The sequence below is a fragment of the Nannobrachium achirus genome (genome assembly GCF_963921795.1).
Source record: "Nannobrachium achirus genome assembly, chromosome: 1".
NCBI lineage: Eukaryota > Metazoa > Chordata > Actinopteri > Myctophiformes > Myctophidae > Nannobrachium > Nannobrachium achirus.
This window is the reverse complement of record NC_137810.1, coordinates 55,870,347-55,890,036: the sequence shown is the minus strand read 5'-3', so window position 1 is coordinate 55,890,036 and position 19,690 is coordinate 55,870,347. Positions and strand designations below refer to the sequence as shown.

At 42.6% G+C, this 19,690-nt stretch overlaps 1 protein-coding gene across 1 annotated transcript in view; it reads right to left on the bottom strand.

The window, feature by feature from the left end:
- The window catches only part of pip5k1ca (phosphatidylinositol-4-phosphate 5-kinase, type I, gamma a), a 94,946-nt gene that overhangs the window by 49,874 nt on the left and 25,382 nt on the right, over positions 1 to 19,690 (bottom strand). Inside the window, exons 2-5 of the mRNA XM_080736400.1 lie at positions 6,808 to 6,839; positions 4,274 to 4,363; positions 3,021 to 3,151; positions 1,816 to 1,933 (exon numbers count right to left, since the gene is read on the bottom strand). Of these exons, the coding sequence (XP_080592526.1) occupies positions 1,816 to 1,933; positions 3,021 to 3,151; positions 4,274 to 4,363; positions 6,808 to 6,839 (371 nt within the window). The remainder of the gene's footprint in view (positions 1 to 1,815; positions 1,934 to 3,020; positions 3,152 to 4,273; positions 4,364 to 6,807; positions 6,840 to 19,690) is intronic.

Below are 19,690 nucleotides of genomic sequence, written 5' to 3'. Positions count from 1 at the left end.
CTCTCTCTCTCTCTCTCTCTCTCTCTCTCTCTGTCTGCTCTCAGAGACGTTCTTTTAACAGACCAAGGTTAATCTTCTCGTTCCCAATTAGCTCTCTGTCTATCATCTCTCTCTTCTTCTAAACCCAGTCTGTTTAGCCACTATCCTGAGCCTTCTCCATTTTGATTTCCCACACTACTCTAGAACAGTGGTTCTCAACCTCTTCAGGCCGCGACCACCAAAATAATCATATTTCAACTGGGGACCCCCCACCCTGACAAGCACAAGAGTTGAGGCATTACATTTTGTATAACACAGTTCTATTGTGAAAATAGCAGATATACATGCTCACAACGCCTCGCGCTGCGAGGCGTTGTGAGCATGTAGATCTGCTATTTTCAGATCGGCAATTTCTGCCTCTAATATTTGAGAATTTGTCATTTTAGAGGTGTTAAAGAGTCCTTAAATTGTCACTTTAGAAATGTGCAGATAGATACCCTCCAAACCCTTAAACTTGATGTTGGTTTGTTTACTGTTGAGTGAGAAAACAATGATGCACATTAAGTTAATCATCTGGGGACCCCCCCAAAATAAGGGGGTGGCGGTGGCTCGGGGGTAGAGCGGCCGGTAGAGCAGCCGGACGGAGGACCCCCAGAGTAAATGTCGAAGTGTCCTTGAGCAAGACTCTGAACCCCTGATTGCTCCCAACGTGCAGGTTAACTGGTGCCTGGCATGGTTTCCTCCACCATCAGTGTATGAATGTGTGTGTGAACTGTGAATGTAATCTATCTAAAGCACTTTGGAATAAAGCGCTATTATAAATGCACCATTTACCACTCATCCTCTCAACCCACAATCTCTCCTCAGTGTTAATTCAACTCTGTGAGTATAAAGATGAAGACATTTTGGAATTTTACTGTGCATCCCACCTTATGCACAGAGTTATTATTTTCATCTGGTTGTATACTACACTGTGCCGTTGAGGTTAGCAAGTTTGGTTCTATCCACAGGAAACCAGTGGCGTCAGTTCAGAAAAGGCTAAGGCATGGCAACATGACTGGTGTCTTGCACGCGCGCGAAGTCATGTTGCCATACCTTAGCAACAGGCATGATACATTTATTTTAAGAAGTACATTTTATTTTTTCCCCCCGTTTCCACGGTTTCTTGGGCTGGATATGGCAGCCTGGAATGGTTGTTCAAGTGCATGGCATGACTTGGCATGTTAGTAAACGTGCCACAATTAACAATATTGCATTGCACCTGTGAAGGTGACCTGCGGAACCTGGGAATATACCATTCTGTCAAGATGGGGAGAGTAAAAGTGTGGAGAATATAATTATAGCCTAATACCTTGTTAAAGTGACCATTTTGTTACATTTTGCAATTGTAGTTATTTTACTGTAATTTAACAAGATAATAACCAGCACAGCTAGACAAAGAGACATTCGTGGATTTATATTTAAAAGTAACTTTTATTTTCCCCCTGGACCCAGGGTATGGCAGCTGCATACCCCTGCCATACCCAATTGACGCCCCTGCAGGAAACCATGCAACTCAACCCAACTATAACGACTTGAACTCCAGCATTCCTATTCTGGGGGAACTTTCACCAAAAATAGCTGTAGATCGGCTATTTTAGCAAAGAGATTCTGTGTAGTTGTAACTGAGTTGTAACTCAGGTCTGCTTTACTGAGAGTAGAGGGTATAAGTGGTTCCTTATTTACACGTAGTCATGCGATGACGTATAAATTAAGCATTAGCTTTAGTACGATCACTCTTGAGAAGGTATTCTCTTTAATTCAATATAGTATAAGCAAACAGGATGGAAAACTCACCAGGTAGTCATCCGGTCTGATGCCAAACAGTTCTCTGAAATAGCGGAAGGCCACAGGAGCGTACGTTTTGAAGCGGAAGTCTGGGAAATGGTGGGCTGGGGTCAGGTTGCTACCCTCACTGAAATACACACACAACACCCCATGAGAGTATATTAATGTGGAAGGAAAGGATAATTAATTCTCTGCTCTTCTCCGGTCTTCTCTTCCATTAAAACCATTCCATTATAATAAAAACACTAATAAAATATGTATAGACATATTCAAACTGTGCACACATTAACACCAAGCCCTCTTCACATTATGCAGACATTAACACATTAAAGTACCATGCGTAGTAACACATTAGGATCGCAGGTCTAAACTAGAAACGGAGGGAGAGAGAGATTTCTTCCGTTTGGTCCGTTTGGTGTCCGTTCTTTCTCTCTGTCCGTAGGCTAGCGGAAACACCCAACCCGGCTGGTGATATAACGTTAACTGACACAAAGTATTTATAAAAATACTTGTGTGGATGACAGAGACAATAGAGTGAAATCCTGTTCATGGCACGTTGAGAATTTCTTGTGTGCTCTGTGCTGCGAGGCACAATATGTGGCGCACGGCTAACCTGACTACGCCAGATGGTGGCAGCAGTGCGTATGCCTGCATAACGCTCTGCCTTTAACATCTGAGATCTCTCGGGGAGAGTTGATAACACTCGTTAAGTCCCGGGCCGGACCAATCAGCGGCAGCTACGGGCGGGCTCTGAGCGGCTCTGAGCCAATAGAGTCTGATTGCAGACCACGTGGAAACCCAGGAGGCGGATTCTGGGTGAAACGTCATGCAGACAGGCCAATATGAGTGGTTGGAGTTGGCACTCCCAGACTGTGATAGAGACGGCCCCATCCAATCACCTGCTAAAGAATTTGAAAAAATGGCCCGCCCCTTACATCGGGTCTGCCCGAGCAATCCCAGATGTAAGGCAGAGCGTTATGCAGGCATACGCACTGCTGCCACCATCTGGCGCAGTCAGGTTAGCGCGCGGCCCCAACGGGAGCAGAATTGGAACGGAGAGCGGGTCGGCACGCACAAACCGTAGACGAACTAAGCATGTCGACGTAATTACTGCACATACTCTCTCACCCAAAACGTACACAAAATCAAACATACGGAACTATAAACGGCCCTTAAGTCAGCAAGTCACATTAGTGTCTTGCTGCAGGAAATACCTGGGGAAGAAGATGCTCTCCACCACGTAGAAGTCCTGCATCAACACATCTCTCTCAGGCTTGGAGCTCAGGTTGCCCACTGTGTAACCAATACCCAGCTGGATGGCTCCTTTCAAGGCAGAGGACGTCGTCTGCAGGTGGGTGAAGGATAGATAGATAGGTAGCGGGTTAGATTGGGTAGAAGTGAGCTATGTTACAGCAGTGCTTTCCAATCTTTTTAGCCTGTGACCCAAAAAATAAATAGACGTGTGCGCAGGACCCAAACTAGTGAAAACAACACAGACCTACAAGCTCTCAATGCGTTGCTTTCTTGCCACATTGAAAGCTTGTAGATTCGCTATTTTCATTACTTCTTAAACATTTTGTTTTCTAATTCATGGAATTTCTTGGATTTGTCTTCATTTCTTCATGAAATTACTGAAAGAAATCATTGCATTTTGGTTTTAATTCTTGGAAAAAAATAAGCTTTTTTAGGATTTCTTTTTTTTAAATGATTTGAAATAATATTGTACAATGTCTGTGACCCACAAATGGGTCCCGACCCAGTGCTTGGGAAGCAGTGGGTTACAGGATTATAAAGTAGCTATGTTACAGGATTATAAGGGGGCCATGTATACAGAGCATTACAGGATTATAAATGAGTTATGCCCATGAAGTTCTCTTCTGTGTTGCCAGCCACTGCTATTCTACCCTTGTGGCTCACCTGCCAGTGAGGAATCTGATTGCACTCAAGACACAATTTAAAGATTTATTTGTGTATAGAGACAGGAAAACCAGGGCAGCGAGAGGAGAGACAAGTGAGACAGGGGTCGGATTCGAACCTTGTGCACACAAGAAGCATTACGGCCGGTGCACTAAGGCTGAGCCACCAAGCACTCCTCAAGACACAATTTAAAGCTAAGTGTAATCAGGAACCCTGTAGAAAAGAATGTAAAAAAATCAAACCCAGTTTGAAGTGAGCGGTGCATTTGAGCAGTTCCTTTCATCAAGGAGAGAGGAATGTGTATGTGTGTGTGTGTGTGTGTGTGTGTGTGTGTGTGTGTGTGTGTGTGTGTGTGTGTGTGTGTGTGTGTGTGTGTGTGTGTGTGTCGGCTGCTCAACAGCACCACTTGCTCACCCAGGCCTGCCACTGGTCACCCAGCGGTATTGCAGCCTCATGCTCATACATAGTTACATAGCTACACACTCAGTCAAGCATTGGAGCGGTGTGCACCGCTCAATAACAGGGCCCAGTCCTGTAGTGGCTGCAGTACCTTCTTGTATGTCGTCTCCCCTGAAGCGTCCACCCCTCTGTGGCCAATCCTCTTCCCCTGCCCCCCTGGCAAGCCTGAGACACCAGGCAGCTGAGAGGAGAGAGACAACCAAAGAGAGACAGGGAGGGTTCCCACACATCTTTACCAATTCATTTCCAAAACTTTTCCAAAACTTTTCCAGAATATTTAACCCGATTTCCAGGGCTATATAACAATAATTCAGCTCAATAACGAGTCGCTTACTCCTATGCCCAATGCCCAAAGACAGGTAGTGTATGCCAGTGGTTCTCAACCTTTTCAGGCCGTGACCCCGGAAATAATCATATTTGAAGAGAGTTGAAGAATTCTGTATAACACGGTTTTATTGTGAAAATAGCCGATCTACATGCTCACAACGCCTCGCAATTTCTGCCTCAAATATTTGACAATTTGGCCAATGTTTAATTTGTCATTTCAGTATTAACAAAATCAATAACGAAAGACAATGCATAGTTATTTTTTCCAGGACCTTCCAGGACCCTTGATCAATTCCAAAACTTTTCCAGTACTGGAAAAATATTTTTATAATTTCAAAATATTTCCAGGAATTTCATGACCGTACTAACTAATGTTAGACAATAAAGTTAGCGGCTGTTCATTATTAGCAACTATCAGACTAAGAACTGAACCATTAGAGGGGGGATGAATGGGAGCAGGATTCAGTCATGACACTCCTCTTTGCATGGTCAGGATTTGATCCTTTGTCGGCAAAGATGAGCCGACCAGAGGTGTGTTTAAGAACAATGGGCCCGATTCATCAATCTGGTCGTAAATGTAGTGTACATAAAGTGACTAAATCTGGCCTAACTTGGGAATTGTCCTACAGTAAATGTCGGTAAGATCAAAATATGGGTGTAATTTGGCCGTAAAGTGCTTGAGCATTTGCACATTTCAACATTACTTCTAGAATGTGTTTTCCTTTCTTACAAATAAATGATTTTATTCAGCTGGTATCATATCTGATAGAATTTCCTTACAGCAGGCTTATGTTGCTTTGTTGATTAAATCAAACAAGAAACTAGCTTTGTCCCGATAACTAGCAGTTATTGTGCGAAGTTACAGTACAAGCAGCAATATCAACAGCTCCCTATACGGTACATTACTATTACATAATCACGAAACTATTAGCTAGCAAATAATAATGTTTTCTTAATACCTGAACCTTTCTTTGCAACTATACAAGAATACAAGCATTTGTATGAATATTTCGTAAAATATTAAAGTAAATGCTTAGTTTTGCATAGTTTGCTAAGTTAGTTAGCAAGCAAATGTTGAGAAAAATACTGTAGTAATTCTGTTGAGGCTCAGTTTGAGTTTTGCTAGCGTGTCTGATAAAGCAGTGTGACGTTAACAGATGGGGTCAAACAGCATTCGCAAACAAATTGCCTGTGCATGAGTGGTAGCAGATGGGTGCCGGTTTACCACATAAAGACAACCAAGATATCAGTCAGGGAAAGGATTTAGAGTAATTTACTGGGTTCATTTAACTTAAACCCTCAATATATACTTCGTAAACTTGACCTGAGTTAACACTGTACTTGGTCCGCTTTTTTTCCCTTTTTTATATTAAACACTTGAACCCTAGTGTCCATATTCTGAGAAATTTAGACAAAAATTAGTAAAAAGAGTTTGGTGTATTGGGGGAAAAGAGCAGACTAAGTACAGAGTGAAAGGTCAAGTTTATTAAGTATTGACGGTTCAGGTGGTTAAATATCTGAAAACACACATTGACATGAATCCAACATCCATCCATCCATCCATCACGAAAATTGTTTCGTCAAACAATTACACTATATGGAATCTATGAACAGGTTGATCTATTTCCCTGCTTCATCTATTTCTCAACTAAGGGGTGAAAACTTGGCCTGAAAACGTTTAAGACCCCTGCTCTACCATCTCTTCACCCCAGAGGAGGGATGATGCTACGGTTCACACGTGGGTTAAACATTTTGATATTTATCTTGTGTTGTCCCGTGTGGTAAACCTGACTCAGCCTGTACCAAAGGAGACTAAATAAAGCGAACAGTGTAACATATCGTCATTGTCGTGTGAAAACCTTGTATGTCCAAAACCGTTCGTTTTAAAAATGATTTAAACTAGTGAAGACAGCCGATCTACAAGCACACAACGCCTCGCACCGCGAGGCGTTGTGTGCTTGTAGATCTGCCGTTTTCACTACTTTTGTGTGACGGCCTTGTATGATGAAGCAGGGCTTTGCTTTGCGAAAAATGTACATATTTGAAACTTGGAGATACGAGGTTTCTGCCCGACTGTGACGATATTTTACATAATACTAACCTAGGTCTGATCCTCACATGAGGAAAACCTTTTGAGAGTATAAGGGTTTATTATAGTTCGTAGCAGACATGCACACAGCTGGAGTAGGATGTCAGTGTCAGACTGTGAGTGGAGCAGTTATTCATGTATAAAGGATCAAAGAGGGGAGTGAGCATTACAGAGAGGGGGGGTCGTCACAAGGACAGACGTTAGCCTACCTCTGTGATGCGGGCCTTCCTAGCAGCAGCATCTGAGGGAAAGAGACAGCAAGCCATAACCAGTGAGAGAGAGAGAGAGAGAGAGAGAGAAAGTGGGAGACAAAAGAAAGATGTCTCTGTTAGTAGATCAGAGAGAGGATGTGGACATGTTCCATTACCATCATTAGTGCTGGAACAAAGACAAAAGCCCAAAGGGGGAGACATAGCAGTACAACATTATGCAATAACAGTCGAGCACACCTGGGGCCAGTCAGCCAGCCAGCCAGCCAGTCAGCCAGCCAGCCAGCCAGTCAGTCAACCAAACACACAGCCAGTCAACCAGCCAGTCAGACAGCCAGTCAACCAGCCAGCCAGTCAGCTAACTAATCAGTCAGTCAGTCAGTCAGCCATCCAGTAAACCCGCCAGTCCGTCAGTCAGGCAGCCAGCCATCTAGACCAGGTGTTCCCAAACTTTTTTGTCTAAGGGCACCCTATAAATATTTTTTTTAATCCGAGGTACCCCTACATTATAATTTTCACTCCCAGCACCTTATATTTATAGCATATCGTCGTTGTCGGGTGGAAACCTTGTATGTCCAAAACCGTTCGTTTTGTATTTATCATCTATAAAATGTACTAAACTAGTGAAAACAGCAGATCTACAAGCACACAACGATCGGCTGTTTTCACGACAGAGGTTTCTGCCTGACACTGACAGTAATGATATTTTAGTGATTATCTTGCGAGGAAAACGTTGAGATAATAGCCATTTTGGTTAGAACTGACTGAAAATAACTTTGTACTTCAAGTTTAAAGTGATACTAAATATTTTTTCAAGTGTCCAAATAAATTCCAAATATTATCAAATGATCTCACGGCACCCCTGGACTGCCGCCGCGGTCACCCACTTTGAAAACCCCTGATCTAGACAGTCAACCAGTCATCGAGCAAGTCACTCAATCAGTGGAACTGCAGCGGAGATTAACAAACATTAGTCTCAATTCTCAATTCTAAGTACAATCTATTTATAACCCTAACAATTGTGGGCTGCACTGACTGCACTGGGGTTAAGTGTCACGAACTGGCGACCTTGTGATCAGTACCAGGCGGCCTCACTACAGCTATGGCCATATATAGCATGAGAGGATATTGCATAAAGATATAGTGATGTAAGGCTGGAAGAATCAAAGTACTAAGAAACATTCGTCGTCATATATTTATTTTATTTTAACACACAGTAAGTTGCCTTGGAAACCAACAGTTCCCAAGCAATGAGGCCCATACTGTATAGGTCAGATATGCCATGCACAAGGTTAGCAGATCACCTGTTGTTTAGATTTCTACTCCTTTGAGACCATTATTGGACTAAATGAGTTTCCATCATCTTTAACAGGGGAAGGAGTTACAGCACAGAGCTCTGTAAAATCAATGCCAGCATAGATTTAAAGATTTTTAAGTATCAAAGACAAATGTACAGTACTTTAGTATTTGGAATATTATGGGTTTTACCCTGATGCCAAAGGTGAAACATTAAAATAATGGATTTAATAACAACTCCGATTTCAAAGTCTATGTCTGTGCTTGGTGGAACAATAACAGAGTGTCATGTTCCATTCAACATTATTATTATCATCAATATTATTATCTTTAATATCACAATCAGTTAACTATGGAGTGCAGAGTAACATTTTGGTGAGCATGCATGACTGCATGTAATGAGAACGGAGATAAGGAGTAAAATAATATCTCTGCCATCGTTGCTCATGCAGAAGTCTCCACGTTAATATAGAGCTTTCTATGACATCTGTTTTTTTTTTAAATAACATCTTCTGAACTTCCGTTAAAATGACCATAATATCAGTAAATGGAAAAACTATCTTGGATGGCGATATTCAGTAGGCCATACATGGGCAACTGGCGGCCCGGGGGCCACATGCGGCCCCCACCTTCACTTAATGCGGCCCGCAGGTTAATACCAGAATACTGATATATTATTGTTTCAGCTGTTACAATGCCAAACATGACCTGCTTTAATTCCATCAGTCTATATTAGTACCTTAAGGACTAGTATAGTAGTATTAAAATGTATATATCTTTTTATGTTCAATGTATTTGTATTCAAGTTCATAAAGTTAACATGAGTATATAATTAAATGTGTTTGAAATTAAATCAAAATGTTACATTTCAGGATTCCAATTAAAAAAGAAAAAAAAATATTCAGGATTCCAATTCAAAATAAGCAAAAAATAGCCGAACTACAAGCTCAAAACGCATCGCGCTGCGATGCGTTTTGAGCTTGTAGATCTGCTATTTTTTGCTTCTTTTGTATGAGATACTAGAATGACAAAGTAGGAAGTAGTAATATGCATTGTGGCCCTCTGGAGTGAAGGTGGAAATATAGTGGCCCTCACCATCATCAAAGTTGCCCACCCCTGCAGTAGGCTATGATTAAATCACCGATCGGAACAAGCCTGGAACAGAGGGCTGATTAGTTCAGGAGGTCTCATCAACTTCACACATTGGAAAAAATGTCAGACATGCGTACAGCTGGAAAACAACCTGTCTGAACACCGCACTGACGGGAGATCAATCACAAGGAATGTCACAATACACCAACAACAACGCAAAACACTGACTTAACACATGATAAGGACTATGGACAGTAGATCCCTCCCATGAATGCAATAGTATACCACAGAACATACATTCACACAGTAGGCTAAAATAGAGAGCTGATAGCGACAGATTCATAATTTGGCTGCAGTTGACATGAATAGAAGGGCACTGAGGCATTTCTGTGGCCAGAGTCAAATGGTCTTATGTTTAGAAAATGATACTTAAAGGAAAAGATAATTTGCCATGGATGTTCTTTTTATGTGCTTTGAGAACTGCATAATTAATCATCTTATGCAAAGAAAGCAGACGGATGGCAAACGAAACAGGACTTTGACATTACAGCTAAAGAGACATTTTAAAAGACCTCCTCCTCCTCCTTTAGAAGTTGATATTACAGCTAAAGACCTTTTAAAAAAAGACCTCCAACTTCAGAGGTTTTTTCAGCCTAATGAGCCTGTTCATGCTGAGATAGGAAGCCCAAAACTGCTGGGTGGCATCTTCACACAGCATGCTTTTTTTCTTCCCCCCTTTCTCCCTCTCTGGCTCTATACGCGCTCGCCTGCCTGCCTGCGTCTCGTGGAGACCCATGTGACTGAGCAAGAGAAAAGTCTGTTAGCAAACCTCCCAGCTCAGCTCCTCGCCGTCCCTCTCTCCCTAAGTCGAGCATTGGGATGAGCGAGCCAAAAACGTGCCGATGAAATCCCAATAACCCTCACTGCAGGCAGCCAGAGGAAAGGGGAAAAAAAAGGATAGGAATATAGCACAGTCCGCATTCAAAACATGACAGCAGCCACTGGTGTTTTGCTAGCAGAATGCAAATGAATAAAATGCAAGATATCCTTGCTACTCTGCCCTATTATTATTATTGTTTGTGTGTGGCTGTGGACTGTATGTGTGTGTGTGTGTGTGTGTGTGGGGGGGGGGGGTTGAAGGGGGGCTTGCTTCTTCAAGCATCTCCTCAGTCATTGCGTGCATGTGCATGTGCATGTGCATGTGTGTACAATATGTAAATGATTCCACCCACTCGCATAGATATGTTACATTAATTTCATCCTTCTCTAACTCTGAGACTCTGAGTGCATAAAATGTAACCAAATGACACTGTGAACGTGTACCGTGATGCTGCATCTTACTGAAGCCATTTCCATTCCCTTCCACATGCCTGCACCCCTTATCGCTTATGCCTTGAGAGCTAACAGTGTGTGTGGGTGTGTGTGCGCGTGTGTGTGTGAGTGTGTGTAGGCTGGTATTGCATATCGTCGTTGTCGGGCAGAAACCTCGTATCTCAAAGTTTCAAATTTGTACGTTCTTTCGCAAAGTAATGCCCTGCCCTGCACAAAAGTAGTGAAAACAGCAGATCTACAAGCACACAACGCCTCGCGGTGCGAGGCGTTGTGTGCTTGTAGATCGGCTGTTTTCACTAGTTTAAATCATTTTTAAAATAAATAAATGCAAAACCAACGGTTTTGGACATACAAGGTTTTCCCCCGACAACGACGATATGGGTGTGTGGCTGAAGGCTGAGGCCAGCGGGTTTCCAGGCACTGTGCATGCCCTAGCTGAAGTGCACGCACGCAGTACGGCGAGCGAGCGTATGCCTGGCTGTGCGTGCGGGCCGTGCCGTGCACGCACGTGTTCCATCCTGCTGGCACCTTGCAGCGCGTGCCAGAGCAGGGAAGGAACACGAAGGTTCGAGCAGCTCCTACATGGAGCCATTCAGCACTGTTACTTTTTGATTTTGATTTGATTTATTCAGCACATTTTTGAAGCGGTGACTAGCCGCTTCCAATGTATGCTCATGTCTGTCCCATTGTCCTCACTCACTCACTCACTCACCAGTATGAACAGGATCTGCGCATGCGCGAGAGAGAGAGAGAGAGAGAGAGAGAGCCGAGAGAGCCAGACAGAGCAAGCGATGCTGATTTCTAAACCGAAAGTGAAACTTACAAACCGCACGCTGAAAACAGAGAGAGAGAGAGAGAGAGAGAGAGAGAGCACGTTGCGGTAAAAAAAAAAAAAAAAAACACACACACACACACACACCAGTAAAAACGGGACTCATAAAATGTCCCTGGGACCCATCTGAATCAAAAACATAGATCTGGAACTGCTCTAATTCACCGCTTCAGTTCGAACCGAGGTTTGATTTTTATTTAAAAACAATACAAGAAAAATATTACACCAAAATAGAAAAAAATAGAAAGTGCCAGGAGGAGGCCTCTACATGTACTGTACATGTATTGCAAAAAAACTTAAATCATGTATAAAATCGACGAAACAAACTTTTGTTTTAAACAATTATTATTCTCATTTTTCCCCTTTGCAGTCCAAAAAGAAAGAAAAAAAGAGAACCTGATAGAAAAGAAAAAGAACAATTTACTGTAGTGATAGCTGTGATAGTGGTAGTATGTGATCAAGATATTATGGAAAGTGCATTCAAGCTGACCAAGTGTCAGCCCCGCCCGTAGCTGCATTTATTTCAGTAAGAATCAGAGCTGATCTGTTTGACTGGGGCCTCGTTTGCTCACAGCAGAGCCTGAGGTAAGTGAAAGTGCACTGTACATCCAGCTAATTACACAATAATGAGACAGTTTTATTTGGGTACACCAGAGAGCAAGCTGACAGTGCCGATGCTTTATATACTGGTACACCTAAATTAGTTGATTTTATTAGCTGGCTCCATGTCAGTGATGCACCACATAAAAATAAATGTTTTGTATAAATGTTGCCAACCTTTGTGGTTGGCAACATTCTTAGCAATAATGGGAGTTGGCAGATTGTAGACGTGGCATATGGAGGCACCAGAAATACATACTGCACCTGTAAGAGGCCATAATACTGTACTCTAAAGGGAAGTCACGGGGCACTGTTGTTTATCTGTGCATTCCATACATCCCTGCTTCAGACAGGGACATTTTTTGACAGACTTTGAGTTGACAGAGAGAGACACAGCTGGTATTGCAGAGTCCAGTCTGTCATTACCTTTCATTTCCCCATCTGTCTGGTAAAACAAATGACAGCCAACAATCCCAAACTCCCACTTAATTCAACACGTGAGCTCAGTTGCAGTGACATACATCCTTTTCAGTGGTAGAGAACGCTGGATTTAAACATTCAATCAGCGTTCTAGAACCACGATACAAAGTGCCAAGCAGATTGCAGTTATAGCAACTTGGAATGGGGAAAGAAAATACTTTTCAAAGAATGTTCACAAATTTTCTAAAAGACGAATCTGAAAATGTCAATGACAGTTGATAAAACCCAAAGTTTATATGTTAAATGTTTTATTATTCTAGATTATTCTCTTTTGTTGTTTACAATTATTATTTAAATAAAAGTTATGTATTGAGAAATAAGTGTTCTTTTTTCTCTTCTTTATAAATCAAGAGTAATAATTAAAACTATTTGAATTTTCCCCATTCAAGACAATGGGGAAAATGAATTCACTAATAAATTAATGCCCATAATATATAGAGATCTCTGTGTCAGTCCTTGTCCCCTTTATGCCCATATATGGAGATCCCTGATGTCATCAATTTTAAGCCCAGGCATATCTTGGAAAGCCCATATAATATATGGACATACTGACACAGTCTCATGTGGTCTATGATGCCAGACATCTATGATGTCAGCCATCTCCATATTTGGGAGCATTTTACGTTTTTTAATTAAAGTCAATGGAGAAAATGTATTCACAAATACATTTATTTATATTAACCCATTTAGAACGGGTACACATTATTGTGTAATCATTATTTTATGTTTTAACTATTGAAAAACAGCAGATATACAAGCTCACAGCGCGGCACCGAGTGCCGCGCTGCGAGATTGTAGATCTGCTATTTTTTGAAAAATCGTGAAAATTATAATTTTGACCCAATTCTATAAGTGTCTTTTGAATCCTTCTAAGATTTTTTGAAAAACCTATTTTTCTATGTCAGCAATCTGGCTATACCTAGAGTCAAAGAAAAAGTCCTTTTGGAGCTCAGTTAGTCTGTTCTTGAGAGACTACTGTGTCAGTGCCGGTTCTCAAACCTTTTCATGTGAAGGACCCCCAAAATGATATGTATTTGGCCACGGACCCGCATCTCAAAATATCTAGTTCCAGGGACCACCGAGAAGCAAAATTTGATTTACAAACGTTCGCTTTGAAAATACATATATTCAAAGATTTGCACACATTTTCACGACTTTTTCAAAAATAGCAGATCTACAAGCTCGCAGCGCGGCACTCGGTGCCACGCTGTGAGCTGCACACAACGCTTATCACGCTGGTTGCTGCCCAGCAAGGCTGCTATCTGTTTGTTTTAACAGCCTGCTCTTGCCACCATTAACAGAATGGCCCATTACTAGTGGATGATGATGGTAACAGAATGGTCCATTACTAGTGGATGATGGTCCATTACTAGTGGATGATGATGCTAACCGACCAGGGAGAAGAGGCAGGAGACTAGGGAATTCAAAGCGATGCATCTCCTCCATCACCTCCCCCCCCCTCTCTCTCTCTCTCTCCCTCTCTCTTTCTCTCATGGCTGCCTTTTGTCACCTCCTCCTCTCTCTCTCTCTCCGTCTTTTCTATTCTTATCTTTCTCAGTGAATGCACCACCGCTCCATATGTGATCTCCCTCTGGTGTTGTCCCTCATTGGAGACTATAGTTGAGCCTCCTGGGTAGTACTAGCCTAGGCCATCAATGACATCAGCTCTCCTCTACACCTGCGGTTCGCAACCTGTGGGCCCTGACGATATTGCGAGTGACCTCCAAATAATTGGCAAAACAATAAGATTTAATGATAATATAACATTAATAATATTACAAAAATGTAATGGTATTTTTTTTAAACCTTGAAAAGGGAATTTTCATGGCGATACTGCTGTTGGATTCAATTGATCCAAACTTAATGGTTGATCCTTCAAATAAATGTACTCTGAGAATGCACGTGGCCCACCCATCTGACCACTTAACTCATTGAGTGCCTATCCCGAATATGTTCGGGATATATTATCGCATACCAGAGTGCCTATCCCGAACATGTTCGGGATATTAAAAAAAAAAAAAAAAAAAAAAAATTGAAAAAAAAAATTTTTTTAAATTTTTTTTTTGGACCCCATCAAATCTAGTGAACATGATTTCAATCGCGATTTTGCATGTTCCACCCCCATACAACCCCATCTAACATACAGGGCAGCCATGTTTGTTTACATAACATGTAAAACATAATGGCGATTATCTCAAGAATGCCTGAACGGATTTCCAATCGGATTTTTTTGTTTGAAAGCTGTGAACAAACTGCACAAATCCACTTCAATGCAATCCAGGATTGCATTGGATTTTTTAGAGCTCATTCTTCTCTGTTTTTTTCCCATGCATGAGGTGTGCAAGGTTTAATCATGGCTAAGTTGACGAAAATAAGGCTTCTAAAATGCTTGGTAACCAATAGCTAACTTCAAGCTAACTTCATCCTCTTCCTGTACATGCACAAAGGAAAGTGTTCAGGCAAGTCATGGCTGCAGGGCTTCTGCATATACCAGCATATCTCTATGGGACTTTCTATGGCCACTGGGCGCCCTCTAGTGGTGAACGGGGTGGCACTCAAAGAGTTAACAGGGCAGCCTAAAATCCTAGGTGCTCATTTACACACCACTAGCATTTCCAAAAAGATATTTCTTCTTGAACTGGTTTGTGTCATAGGTACACCCACACGCAATTATTATATGGTCACCCCAATGGAGGTCGATTTTTCACTGTGAATAAATGCATCAACAACACGTGTATGAATGAGACATCACCAAATGAATAGTTTGATGCAGAACTAAATGGACCCATTCATTTACGAGATCAAAATCAAATGATTTTACAGTGTATGTATGGTCAAAAGCTTTGATGGAACTGTGATTATTCAAAAGATTCACCCAGTGCCAATTATCTAATGTAATCCTGGGTGGTAAACACTCCCTTTGCCAACCTGGGGAGAGCAACGGACTGACCTCATGCTTCCTTCTATGCATGAGGAGTCCATGTTCTTTTCACCTGACAGGGGAGATTCCCCGGCTGGACGTAGCGCGTGGAAGGAAGAAGGAACATGTGGGGGAGGCAGTGTTTTTTGTGAGGGTACCTACCCTAGGACAGTGGTTCTCAACCTGTGGGTCGGGACCCCCAGGGGGGTCTCCAAATTATTTTGGGGGGTCCCCAGATGATTAGCTTGAAAATAGCAGATCTATATGCTATTTTCACAATAGAACTGTGTTATAAAATATGTAATGCCTCAACTCTTAGTGCTCGTCAGGGTCAGGGGGGTCCCCAGTTAAAATATGATTATTTTGGGGGTCACGGCCTAAAAAGGTTGAGAACCACTGCCCTAGGAGACACAGGGAGAACATGCAAACTCCATACAGAAAGGCCCTTTTGCCAACCGCACCTAGGGTGTGGCCGTTGATGACGCGGAGGAAGGAGAGAAGACACCCCCAGCGGGAATCGAACCCAGGACCTTCTAGCTGTGAGGCAACACTCGCAACAGCAATACTGACTGTGCCACTGTGCCCGTGTGATGGAACTGTGCTTATGTTATTATGACCTTTCTCTCTGTCTACCTTGTGTGTCTGTCATTGTTTTCACAGTACACTGACATTCTGCACCAAATATCCCCACAGAGATCCAACCTACTCTTGAGTCGAGTACAGATGTGACCAAATCCAATCATCCACTCACAATGTGCAGACGTGCTGCACATACTGTATAGTAGGTGTTGTAGCTCTCTCTCTCTCTCTATCTCTCTCTCACTCACTCACTCACTCACACACACACACACACACACACACACACACACACACACACACACACACACACACACACACACACACACACACACACACACACACACACACACACACACACACACACACACACACACACACACACACACACACACACACACACACACCTTCATTCACACCAATTCTCATACAGAAAAATACATTATATTCCATGTTTCGCCCCACAGATACGAACGAAAGGAAATCTTATCTGAAATATATTTTCAAATACATTTTAAGGCAGAATTTTGTATAATTTGAAACTCTTCAAAATATGTTTTTGTTTTGTGCCTTATAAATCTTTAGATTACTGGTACTAGTAAATAATATACATAGGCTATTGAATTTGGAAATACAGTATAATATTGTTGCAGTTGAGCAGAAACATCATATCTCCTATCATTTCCGTATGATTTTCTTTTATGTTTTTTTCATAAATGAAACTCTTGTACTCTTTCATACAAGAAGCAAATAGACAAAATATTAATTTATAACTACATTGGAACATGGTTCTTTCTTCCATTTCCAGTCTGAAATGTCACAGTTTTGGACATACTACATAGGTTTCCACCTGACAGCAGAGACATGCCATGCCGATGGCTCGCTCGCACACACACACACACACACACACACACACACACACACACACACACACACACACACACACACACACACACACACACACACACACACACACACACACACACACACACACACACACACACACACACACACACACACACACACTTTTCTCTCCCACTTCCCTTGTTTCCATGGCTCCCCAATTGAGGTCAACCAGGCTTTCATGAGTTGTGCACGTGTGTCGGGTATCAACAGACACATGCTGCCTTCTATACCGCCCTCCGACTCCGGGGGCATTAGCATTGCATAAATACATATTCACTCATCTGTGCGTTTATTATACATGCCAGGAGGACAGGACAGTGGAGTGGACAGACTGGACACACTCAAGTTCTCTAAGCACTGTTTGCATCGACTACATTAAGGCTGCCAGTTACACAACGGGTGTGATTATGTTTGGGCTGGATGTCAAAAGATCAAGCAGCAAACACGCCTTCACAGTCGGCAACCGCACATGCACGCACATGCACGCACACATCACCATGTGAACACTAAACAGACAGACGGATGAAACTAGAGCCAAACATAAAGCAAGTTACATACCAAGCCTGTTCCGCGCCGCTCACACACGCACAGTCGCACACATCGTCATGTTTGTAAACGCTAAACAGACAGACGGATGAAACTAGAGCCAAACATAAAACAAGTTACAAACCCTGTTGGATCACAGAAACGTGGACTACTTACTGTACATCACTTACTGAAACAATGTCACCTCAATCTGCAAATTAGCATACAAATAGAAATACTATCCACATGAAAGCATGCTTAAACAGTCAATTGTCCTAAAGTAACGCAGTCTCTATAGCCCCTTCTCCACTACAGGGCTGAACCAGAACTAGAACCAGAACATTCCAGAACCAAGAACTTTTAAGAACCTGTTGAAGTTCTGGGACCAAGTTCTGCTTACGTTTCCATATAACCAGACCTAACCGGAAAGAGCACGACCTAAAAAAGGTTCCCAGAACCTTGCCTGAAACCGGGCAGTGCCCTATGGAAACAAAACCAGAACGAAAAAAAGAAAAAAAAAGAAAAAAAAAAAAAAGAAATTGGTTCAGGTTCTGGAAAGTTCTGGTTCCGCCTCGTATTGGAAACAGGGCTTATGTGGGGGGGTGTCCCTTTACACATCAGGCTTTTTTTTGGGGGGGGGGGGGGGGGGGGGGGGACAAGGTTTGTGTGTGTGTGTGAGTGTGAGTGTGAGTGTGAGTGTGTGTGTGTGTGTGTGTGTGTGTGTGTGTGTGTGTGTGTGTGTGTGTGTGTGTGTGTGCGCGCGCGCGTGCGTGCGTGGCTGTGTGTGTTAATTGTATTGATCCTACCCAGTTAGTCAATAAGGGTGTCCCCTGGAGATGAGCTAAGCTAAGTAAGAGACAGTCTGTGAAATGATGCTCTGTTATTGTGGCAGAAGCTAAGTAATGGTGTTCTAGATATTGATTCGTTTTGACTCCTCTGGCCACAAGAAAGCAGCAATTGCTGACTCTGTGTCAAAGGGGGCTCTGACCTTATCTACAGAAAGAAAAACAATCTATAAGATATTTGACATCGTCAATTGTAAAAATTTGGGAAAAATCAATGAAGCAGTCTTTTTTCATTGATTGAAATAACTGATGTGTCAATTTGGCCAGTAAGGGTTCCCACAAATTTTTACCAATGAATTTCCAAAACTTTTTCCAGAATATTTAACCCAATTTCCAGGACTATATAACAATAATTCAGCGCAATAACGAGTCGCTTACTCCTATGTGCAATGCCCAAAGACAGGCAGTGTAGCAAAAATAAAGCGTGCACGCTGCGAACGGATTGTGGCGTGCATGCGGATCGTGCACTTAGGACGCGCACGTGCCCACGTCAAAAGGTAAGAAAATCGTGTCAGGGAACCCTCAAAGTCGATTTATGGTGGCAGTAAATGAGTTAACAAAATCAATAACCAAAAACAATGCATAGCTATTTTTTTCCAGGAAAAATATTCTTCTAATTTCAAAATATTTCCAGGAATTTCATGACCGTGTGAACCCTGAAAATAATACTTTTTCACTATATTCAGAGTTCAGGAGAAAGGAGCAAAGATAAAACTAGAAAAAAGGAGTGCATATCTCTGCCAGGCTGGGTTGTCTAAGTCAGAGCTGTGTAATTCCTGGGTTGCAGCCGTCAAGGAAGCTGGGTGAAGCAAATGGACTGCATTTATAGAACTTTTCGACATACCGTATTTTACATTCACCCATTCACACACCAACGGCAGAGGAAACCATGCAAGGTGTCAAACTGCTCATCGGGAGCAGGTAAGTGGTTAAGGGGTGAAGTGTCTCGCTCATGGACACTTCTACGCGCAGCCAGGAAGAGCCACCGGGATCGAACCAGGAGCATTCGATTCCAAGATGTCTGCGCCATCCATCCAGCCATCCATCTTCCAACCGCTTATCTGGAATCGGGTCGTGGGGGTAACAGTTCCAACTGGGATTTCCAGAGTTCCCTATCCTGAGCAACTTCCTCCACTCTTTCCGGGAGTATACCCAGGCCAGTGTGGAGATATAATCCTTCCATCTGGTCTTTGGTCTGCCACGGGGTCTCCTCCCAGTGGGACGTGCATCAAGGATGCTAGGAAGGCGCCCGGGAGGCATCCGTAATAGATGCCCGAACCACCTAAGCTGACTCCTTTCCAAGTGAAGGAGCAGCAGTTCTACTCCAAGTCTCCAAGTTCCATTTCTACAACATAGGATGCAACGCAGCCTTGTTTGTGTACATTGAGTGTAACTGAATATAGGCCCTATACCTGGACTTAACTCTTACTGTGCCAATCCCGAACTAGTTCGGCTTTATTTGGACCTTATCAGGGTGCC